This window comes from Eurosta solidaginis, chromosome 2 (genome assembly GCF_040869045.1).
Source record: "Eurosta solidaginis isolate ZX-2024a chromosome 2, ASM4086904v1, whole genome shotgun sequence".
In the NCBI taxonomy this organism is placed as follows: Eukaryota; Metazoa; Arthropoda; class Insecta; order Diptera; family Tephritidae; genus Eurosta; species Eurosta solidaginis.
This window is the reverse complement of record NC_090320.1, coordinates 27,424,706-27,435,707: the sequence shown is the minus strand read 5'-3', so window position 1 is coordinate 27,435,707 and position 11,002 is coordinate 27,424,706. Positions and strand designations below refer to the sequence as shown.

Sequence of the window (11,002 nt, the reverse complement as noted above, 5' to 3'; positions counted from 1 at the left end):
AACACCGGCTGCGCCATGCACAGTAATTCTGCGTAGAACATCTTTCTGCATAGGCGGCCACACACCCGGACTTGGCATGGCGTAGCCCAGGGTTATTTTTTATAAGCGCGGCCGAAGGCCGCCTACGCGGAAAGGTGTTTCAACTTTTCAAAATGAGTAGTAAAAATATATATTGTCCTTTTTCTTTGTTAACTGAAAGGTGGTAAGGTGATATTTATATTTGTTTTTTTTTTTGTTTATGTGGCAGCACAGCTTTGTATTGTCATCAATAAAATATGTATATATATAAATGTACATGTTGCTACAAAAGCGCAATTGATTTAATAAAAACGTTTATAATAAGTAAAAACAATGCAAAAATGAAATATACAAAAATGGAATTTAAGTTTATCGTTGCCAATTTATATAGATATGAATGTGGATTAAGGTTTTGGAAGATGTGTAAATTGTAATTTAAAGTGCTATAGAAATTGGCTAAATTTGCAAACTTTAACAACAAATAACTTTTAAATTATAAGTTTGCGCACTTTAAAATATATATATTTGTGATCGGGACAACTCCCTCTTTCATTTTATACCAAGTTTTATCCCGAACTCGGGGGTTGCTATTCTAAAATTTTCCCCAAATCGTTGCTATTGCATTTAAATGCAAAATTTTTTTTTATCTGACTCCGGATCATTACGACGGGATGATAGTTACTGTTAAAGGGTCAAAGCGAAGCAACGCGATAATAGAGCTCATATGAACTCGTCTTTAGCAGTTTTTGTATACGTCATCTAAAAATTTTACCACTATGGCAATGCTCAGCATTTTGACATTTAATTATTCAGCGAGTCAGCAAAAACATAACTGTGGTGAGTTTGAGTCTATAATAAAAGACAGACACCGCTGATAGCAAATTTTTCTTTTATTGGCCAAGCATTGGTTTAAAACTGCGGAGGCGGCAATTTTTGTAATTTTTATTCCAAAACATATTGCAAAAATGCTACTGAAAAAATTTGAAGTGAAAATTAATAAGAAAAGTATATTTGCATTGAAATAATTACTTGAAAAGTTGTGTTGAATAATTATTGCTACGAAAATTGAGACCTCGAAGAGAACAAAAAAACGTTGCGTATTATCGATTTATGCAAGTTGCCTACTATATATTTTCAAATTGGAAATGCTCATGGACATAACAAAAATTAAGTCTTTTACCATTTAAAGCATTTGCCAATAGTATATAGCTTTCAGACTGATAAATAAATGTATGTAGTTTTAATAAAAGCTTAAAAGGAAAAAGCAAATTGTGAATCAACCAAAACATTCCATTCTTCGTGTGAACTACCTATGGTAAAAAAAAAAAACAAGTTGGGTATTAACATGAATATATAATAATTGTAGTATAATTTATATGCAATTTGTGTATGTACATTGGGTATTAATTGACCTCCGTTGCAGCCAATACCCCACCATCAAAAAGCCTTTCAAAGCAACCACAATTTTCACGGAGTTTTGCTGCCGTTGGAGTAACGACCAGTGGATACTCCGTGATATAATACAAACAAAAAGCAAAACTAAAAATAATAATTCAGTGTAATAAAATGGGAAAATTTAGGAAAGGCAAACAGAAATATGGCAGCGAAAGGTTTCATTTCCTAATTTTTTTTGCTGTGCTGACTAATCTCTTCGTTGGAAGCTTGCAGGTGAGTACAATTGTTAATTGAATATGCATGTGAGTGCGTATGAATAGGTACATATCTATATAGTAGACAAAGACGTACCGTGCCAGGGGTATGGGTCTATGCGCTGTTTGCGCATAATTACATCCAGCGTGAAATACTTGAAGAAGGTGACGAAAATGGAAATAAAAAATTTTGAATGTGTCAAAAAATATTCCCAAAAAACCCGATAAGTGATTACGGACCCCTCCGAAACCATAGAATTTTACGCGCATAGCATGTCTGGGGTGGGTCAAACAGTGTATAAGAAAATCATTAATAATTTAACAATCACATGAAGATTTCCAACTGCTTTTGAAAATATGTCTTGACACAATTATTTTTTTCCGCTGCCGCATTCGTGAGCCCCAGCCAACTGAGTTGTTTCACACCTTTTCCGATGCTTTTGCACGGGTATTCGCAGTTATGATTAAAGAAACATAAAAGTATAATCTGTTATTATAGCCAGAGTAACGCGCGTTTTGAGTATTTTATGGGAGTGCGCGTCTGTTGTTGTTGCGATAAGGTTTCTCACCGAGGGCTTTGGGGAATGTTATCGATTTTGATGGTCATTTGCCGGATATAGTTCCGGTACGTTGCGGTAACATGTACCATTAAGATACTACGCTTCCCACGACAGCCGGTTCTATGCACCGGAGCTACTGTTTTTGTTTTCATTTCAGTCTAACTCCATTTAATTTGTTGCGTCCCTCCCAAATATTGTCATCCTCGTACCATCTCCTTGCAGTTGGACTGTTTCATACCGGGAAAGTTTTTTATTTATTTATTTATTTAAAATTTAAAGTCGACGTAAATACAAAGCGGTCGACTAATCATTGTAATAGATATATATGTAAATATAGAGCCATCCTTAAAATTAAAAAGTTTAAAAGAGGTACATAGAAAATTAGTATGTTATAAAAATTTGACGTCGCATTGTATAAGAAAAAATAAAATTAAAATATCAGGCTAAACCTAAGAGTATAGCAGTATGTAATGCGGCAAACAAACATTCAAAGCCAATGCAATTATACAAATCACTGTAACTAGAGCACCAATGACGCAAGGGTTTATTTCTAGCAAAATTTTTCCGGCATAGAGGTAAATGAAAAGGCACAAAATGTCTGGCCCTAGCAGGAACAGCAAAATTTAGTTGACTGATTAAGTCAGGGGGGTCAATCACGCCAATGATGAGCTTGTGAATGAACATAACGCCGAGTAATACACTACGATTCTCTAGAGATGGCAAATTAATTAGAAGAAGCTTATTCCTTTATGGTGGAAGATGAGTACTTGATTCCCAGTTGAGACCTCGTAATGCAAAAATTAAAGACTGTCTATGGACCGACTCAATCCGATCTATATGGATTTGATAGATTGGATACCAAACACATGAACAGTACTCGAGAAAAGGACGTACCAGCGAGGTATAAAGAATCTAGGTGAAATAAAGGTCATCAAACTCTTTAGCCCAACGTTTGATAAATCCTAATTGTTGCCCAGTTGCTCTGTTTATAGTGGTTGAAATATGTATGGTAAAACTTAATTTCGAATCAAAAATAACACCTAGACCAGTTACAACAGATATCCGTTAAAAAGGGTTGCCGTTAGGTATATAAGATGTCAGGACCGGCTTCACACGGTGAAAAGTTATTTGCTTACATTTACAGCAATTCAAAAAAAGTATATTTGCAGTACACCAGCTTTGAAATGAGTCAATATTGGCCTGAATCTGATTAAAACAGAACAAGTTTGAAGGCAGATATGTGTAACAAAGTTTTACACCATCTGCGTACAAAAAAACTCTAGAATGTAAGATAACCTGTGGTAAGTCATTAATGAACACAGGGTAAAAAGTAATGGAGCCAAATGGCTACCCTGGGGCACACCAGAAGTTACATCAAAAGACTTTAAAAGATTGTTGTTGAAGAAAACTCGCTGAGTCCTATTTTCAAGATAACTTGAAATCCAACTTAATAAAGGCGCTGGAAAGCCCAGAAGATCAAGTTTGTGAACTAAGAGCTCGTGATTAACAGAGTCATGTGCTTTACTAAAGTCGGAGTAAATTACATCCGTTTGTTTGCAATCTAAAAAAACCATTCATAACAAAAGACGTAAATTCAAGCAAGTTGGTAGTTGTTGATCTCCGATGCACAAAACCATGTTGACAAGGTGATATTAAATACCTACACAGATATTGAAGTTGGTATGTAATTATCTGCTCAAAAGTTTTAGGAATAGCTGAGCTTAGCTATGCCTCTGTAGTTCTCAATATTAGACCTTCTACCTTTTTTATGCAAAGGTATAATAAACGATTGTTTCCAAATAGATGGGAATGATGCGGATTCCAGAGACAGTTTCAATAATTTAAAGATAGGCTCAGATAAGCTGACAGCACAGTACTTAAGTACACAACTAGGAACACCATATGGACCCGGTGAAGATATCGGTTTCAATGCAAGAAGACTATGAAGAACAGTATCTATCAATAAATGAGTTTAAAATATTATTAGAACTTTCCAAGCAATATAGATAAACATCAGACTGGACACATTGGGATGTGTGATTCTGCTGAATATGTCGGAAGGGTCTACCTCAGACAGCCATACTCTTGCAAGTCTGTCATCTGTATAAATGGTTACACCGTTCGGGTTAGAACTAAATGTTTGTCGTCACAGAAATGTCTACAAAACTTTTGTGGCTCCCTGCTGTTTGCGTTCAAGGGCGTCCCCCGGTTCACGCCGGAAACTCAAAGCCTAGGAGAAACAGGGGGCACCGCAGGGTGGTGTACTATCCCCGCTTCTATTAAAGTTCTACATATCAAAGCTCCCTTTTCCACCAGAAGGAGTTACAATCATTTCCTATGCCGACGACTGCACGATTATGGCAACGGAACCTGGCGCTTCAATATCAAACAGTTATCTCCCCGGCCTTTCTAGTTTCCTCACTTCGCGCAACCTGGATTATCACCGACAAAATTTACGGCCACTCTGTTTACGACGTGGAAGGAACAGATGACGCAAGAATTGGACGTTCACGTTAATGGTATTACGTGACCGACTTTCAGTTACCCAAAGATCTTAGATAGATAGATAGATAGATAGATAGATTGATATTTATTATTAATATGTTTACATATTTTTTGATTTCACAATAAATTTTAAATATCACAAATTCATTTTCAATTCACAGACGTGTATGATATATATATATATTAAGTAATAAAAAGTAAAAAGTAATAAAAAATATTTTAGCCTCGAATAAGATCTATACATAGCCGTTTAAAATTCATAATATTATTCTCTCGTTTGATATAATCAGGTAACGAGTTAAATATGTTAAGGCCCTTATATAATAATGTGTTTTGGGCTGCAGTAGTCCGCTGTAATCCTAGTCGAAAGTCATTCGCATTCCGCACAGCATATTGGTGTGTATCTCTAACATACTGAATGCAACTTGTTAAATACATCGGCGCCCTGTTCTGTTTAATTTTAAAAATCATTATTAGTGTATTGAGCATCAGTTTTTGCTCAATATTTAGCCATTTCAATGTTTCAAGCATGTGACTTATTGGGGTGTATTTGTGGCATTTTATTATTGATCTCATACATTTGTTTTGTAATTTCTGTATCCTTCCTATTTGTGATTGGGTAACGTTGTTGTTGTTGTTGTTGTAGCGATACGGTTGCTCCCCGAAGGTTTAGGGAGTGATCGATGTGATGGTCCTTTGCCGTTTACTGATCCGGTACGCTCCGGTAACACAGCATCATTAAGGTGCTGGCCCGACCATCTCGGGAACGATTTATATGGCCACATTAAACCTTCAGGCCAATCCGGTATTTTAGTCGCCTCTTACGACAGGCATACCTACCGCGGGTATATTCTAACCCCCTGACCCGCTGGGTTGAGGGGTAACGTTCGAAACCAGGATCGTATCTAAAATACAAAGCCGCGAAAAAATCCCCAACTCTCTTGCCGGGAGCACTTGAGGAAAAGAAAGAAACGTTGCTAACCACGTACAAAGCAATTGGTCAGCCGATCATGTGCTACGCGTCACCAGTTTGGGTGCGTGGTCTTAAAAACACATACTGGAAAAGGCTGCAGGTCTGTCAAAATGCTGCAATCAGAACTTCCACGGGATATCTCCTTATGACCTCTGAACATCACCTACATACATCGTGGGGCCAGCTTAAAATTACAAGTCTGAAAATTACTGAAGGTTTAAAAAAAAAAAATAAAAGAAACTGATAGAGGGATTATATAAACAAAGCCCAAACTTAAAGAGCACAGCGAAATGCTGAACAGGCAGTTTTGCTAGATTTTCACAAACCGGGACACCGTAGCAAACAACTGCATGATCTAGCCCCGCCCCCAAGATGGTTAGAGGCCCTAGGTAAAATCCGCACAGAATCGGTAAACGCCTTTGCCAGGACGCACCCGGTGTACCCTGTTATCAATATACAATGTCTTACTCTTGGAGAAAAAGAAAGCACACTACCAAGGGAGTCGCCCTGGCCCAACTTCGTTCTGGATACTTGTCCAGAATCAACCCCGACATACGTAATGTATGTATGTGCTGCATGCGCTGTGTCCCCACATGATACCAACCATCTTTTCAATTGAAATGTGGAACCTACGCCTCTAGCACCAATCTTCTTATGGTCCGCCCATGTTGACACTGCCAATTTTCTTGGACTTCCGTTAGAGGACTTTGAGGACATTTGTGAGTGGTCGCGCCCATGGAATGGGGCGAAGCACTGTTAACACAACAACAACATTAAGGACCAGCGGGTTAGGGGATCAGAATATACCCGCGATAGGTATGCCTGTCGTAAGAGGCGACTAAAATACCAGATTCAAGGGGCTGGGTAGCGCAAACCTTCAGGTTGCCAGCGCAATATATAGCTTCTCCAAACCCAATTGACAACCTCACCTATCCGCGGCGAATCCTGTTTCACTAACAGAAGAGGTTCTGGCGATCCCAAGCTCCTCATGGAATTTGGGGGTGGAGAGGGAAGGAATGGCCTGAAGGTGAATATTATTCTAGTAAACTGAGTTAAAGTCAGTTAGCATTGTTGTTGTTGTTGTACGGATAAAGTTGCTCTCCGAAGGCTTTGGGGAGTGTTATCGATGTGATGGTCCTTTGCCGGATACAGATCCGGTACGCTCCGGTAACAGCACCATTAACGTGCTAGCCCGACTATCTCGGGAACGATTTATGTGGCCACATTAAACCTTCAGGCCATCCCTCCCTCCCTCCCTCCCTCCCCACTCCCAAGTTCTATGAGGAGCTTTGGGTCGCCAGAGCCTCGTCTGTTAGTGAAAGAGGATTCGTCGCAGATGGGTGAGGTTGACAATTGGGTTTTTGGAGAAGGTATATATTGCGCTGGCAACCTGAAGGGTTGCGCTACACAGCCCCTTGAATCTGGTATTTTAGTCGCCTCTTACGACAGGTATACCTACCGAGGTTATATTCTGACTCCCTAACCCGCTGGGGGTTAGCATTCGTGTTATTGACTCATACTGAGCATAATTGCGCCTACAATATTCAATATGAAAGAGATCAGAGGGACGTAAAGATCTACATGGAACATTAAGCTTTATGAGTTCTAGCAAAGGAGGGCAATCAATATTCCCATTGAGTAGGCCATGTAGGAACAAGAGTCCAGAAACTGTCCTTCTAACCTCAAGAGGTTGCATATCAATCAATCTACAGCGCGAAATATATGACAGAATAGGCAAGGCAAACCTTATTTGGAACAAAGCTAATTTAATATTTGTATTAATAATTATACTGAAGCAACGTTTTTACGATACAACTTATAATTATTATTCCCTGCTATTGAATAATGTTAATTACTAAATTATAATATCTAACAGACCGTAAAAAGGTATTAAATAAAAAAAATGGTTTGGTTAATTTTCCCTAATATCAACAAATAAGGATGTCTAAGTTCGTGTGGAACCGAACATTATATACTCAGCAATGAAAAAAAAAAAAATAAATGTAAGGCGCGATAACCTCCGAAGAGATCTAAGGCCGAGCTTCTCTTCCAATTTGCGTCGTGCTCCTCTTGATTTTTCCCTACAAATTGGCCGGACGGGACCTACATGTTTTATGCCGACTCCGAACGGCATCTGCAAGGCAGATGAGTTTTCACTGAGAGCTTTTCATGGCAGAAATACAATCGGAGCGCTTGCCAGACACTGCCGAGGGGCGACCCCGCTTAGAAAAATTTTCTTCTAATTGAAAAATCTTATTTCTAAAATTTTGATGTTGCTTTGCCCGGGAGTTGAACCCAGGGCATACGGTGTGATAGGCGGAGCACGCTACCATCACACCACGGTGGCCGCCAGCAATGAGGCATGCATATTATTTGGATTTTCCCACATTTATTAGTTTTATTTGAATTGAGTGTAGCTTATGCGGTCTATAATCAAAAATCTTGCAGACTAGATACAATAAAATACTAAAGACAAATATAAAATAGTAAACATAAATTGAAGGTGCAACATTTGTTAAAGGATAGATCAATGGAAGACTTCAAAATCTGGACATAGAAAACTCAATATTTACACTTGTGAGGGCGCGGAATATTGGGCTAAAAGGATAGTAATTTGTCCTCAAATAAGACGGTAGATATGAACGCAGATTTCTTTGCGACACATCAAACGATATCTTTTCAAAAAGAGCTGGACGGTCCAAAGAACCATCGATTAGGTCGTAGATAAATATAACCCATTGCACAGACTGCTGTACATGGAATTCCAGCACAGACTGCTGTACATGGGATTCCAAATATTGGAAGCATATTCTAATTTAGAGGGGACTAAAGAAATATATAGGACTATCCTGGTATACGGATCCTTAAAGTCAATTGCATATTTGCGAAGGAAGCCAACATTTCTGTAGGTCATTGGAACCACTTAAAATATATCATTGGTGAATGTAAGATTAGAATGAAGCACAACGCCTAAATGAAAATATTCTTTATCTGACGCCAACCGCCTGAGGATGAGGAATAGGAGCAAGTGGATTTCTAGAAAAACATAGTAAAGCATTTCTTAACATTTAGGAAAAGATTGTTGGTGCGACTGCAATCAACCAGATTATTAAGGTCGTTTTGTAGAAGATAGGAATCTGATGGGGCATTAGTTCTACGGAAGAGTTTGAGATCGTCAGCGTATAGCAGAAAACTGGCGTTTACTTGTTTGTTCTCTCGCCGCGTACGGACGTGTTTTTAATCGCTCTCATATTTTCAAATTTTTAAATTGCTAAAATGGATGAATATTTTGGAAAGTGTAATAAACAATTTTCCAGAACTGGTGACAATAGTCTAGTGCCGTGTAATGGGTTCTGCAAGAGGATTTTCCACAGAGCCTGTAGTGAGGGTATATCGGACTATGAAGTAAAGCTAATCAAGGCTAACCCGCATTTGCTTTACTTGTGTGAAAAGTGTGTGAATATGCCGGACAAGCTATCTAATATTTTGAACGCTATTCTTGTGGCTCAAAAACAAGGTTTTGACATAATTTCCAATGCTGTGTCTAAAAAATTCGATGATTTCAAAAATCATATAATGGACTCTTTGAAGTTATCCAACAACAACTTAAATGTTGCTGAGTCATATGGTTGTCCGAATGTCAGAAATAGTGCGCTATTTATTTCTGCTCTCCCCATGTCATCCAATAACAACAACTTAATACAAAGCAACCTAATGGTTTTTCCCGCTACCCCGCTTGACACGGAGTTCTCTAATTCCCCTATCGATAATCTGAGAGCTAATGCTTCATCACCTGCACATACTACTACTCTTACTTCTAAACCTGCTGCTATTATTACTCAGCCGCTAACATCGAAAATTCTCTCTACTAGTTCTACTACAAAGACAACTTCTACTTCGCCTGCATCTACATCTACATCTAAAAACGCCTCATCTTCTAAAGTCTGTCATTCGTCTGAAACTACGTCTACAACTGGAAATACATCAACATCAATTAGTTCCAATTCTACATCTAAAACTAAATCTACTGCATCCACATCTAAATCAACTAAAGCTAACAATCATACAAATAATTCAAATGTGCCTTCTGATAATTCCAATAAGTCTGATGCTCAAATGGTTGTCAACAATGTGACAAATACTAGTGCAGTGTCGCGCTCTGCTGGAACTGTATCGTATGCAGATGCTGCAGCTAGCGCAGTTAATGCAAATGTGCCATCTGTTGATGTTTCTGACAGACAACGAAAGAGTGCATCAAAAGAAATTACGCAAAAATCGCGTGTGGTTAGTAGTAGCAATGACAATGCTGAATTAGATGTATTTGTGCGGTATAAGTTCGAGTGATTGAAAGTGAATATAGCAAACTTTTCAATGCTTCTCTTTGGCCCAGTAATGTATACATTAAGCTCTTCCGTTTTTTTCGAAAAGATGTAGAAATTCCCGCGGAGTCATAGATTTGTCTGACACCTTTCGTAATGGCCTCAACGTCTATTATCAGAATGTTAGGGGTCTAAATACTAAACTAGTTGATCTTTTTCTCCGTAGTCATGAACTCTGTTATGACGTTTTGGCTTTTACTGAGACATGGTTGAAACCAACTGTGTTTAACTCTGAGATATTAGCAGATTCTTATGAGATCTTTAGAAAAGACCGACGAAACAGAGTTGGTGGAGGCGTGTTAATCGCCGTACATACCAGGTTCTCTGCTGAGGAAGTGTACTTCGATATTCTTCTGATGTTGAAATCCTCTGCGTGCGAGTTAAACTTGTATCTACTTATAAATATTTTGTTGCGTCTTATATTCCGCCCCAGTCAGATATTTCTATATACTGTAACGAATTTGCTGCAAATCCTCTTATTTGCAATCCTCTGCTAAGTTCGAATCACTAAACTGTTGAATAAATAACTCCAATTTGTAATAATGCAAAATGGCCTTTATTAAAATACTTCACAATACACTCAAACTGTGCAACGAATAGCTTGCTTAATAACCACGCTGATTGATAGCTCAATGAAACTCTACTATTCAAAATAATACTGCTATTGCTCGCTAGATATCGTCTTAATCGCAACTGCTTGACAACTCAAATCAAACTGAATTACTTCTTACTCGCCTGCACCGCTTTTATAGTTTACGCTGCATACTTCTAGGCTCTTCGATTTCCAGAAGTTACTAGTTGTTTCGGCTACAAAATCGCCAGCCACAACTACGTGCACAAATTATTGCCCTCTCTTGTGACCACTGAGATAAGATATATGCATGTGTTTGTGCATTGCCGCTCCGCTGCTCGTATACG

The 11,002-nt window shown here is 38.4% G+C and overlaps 1 protein-coding gene across 5 annotated transcripts in view; it reads left to right on the top strand.

Moving 5' to 3' along the window:
- The first annotated feature begins 854 nt into the window (after positions 1 to 854).
- Positions 855 to 11,002, top strand: part of Npc1a (Niemann-Pick type C-1a) — a 95,860-nt gene continuing 85,712 nt past the window's right edge. For 3 of the 5 annotated variants that reach the window (XM_067764761.1, XM_067764760.1, XM_067764757.1), the window contains exon 1: positions 855 to 1,686. In XM_067764761.1, the coding sequence (XP_067620862.1) occupies positions 1,585 to 1,686 (102 nt within the window). In that variant the 5' untranslated portion in view covers positions 855 to 1,584. The remainder of the gene's footprint in view (positions 1,687 to 11,002) is intronic. The other 2 variants (XM_067764758.1, XM_067764759.1) reach the window with 2 other exon arrangements.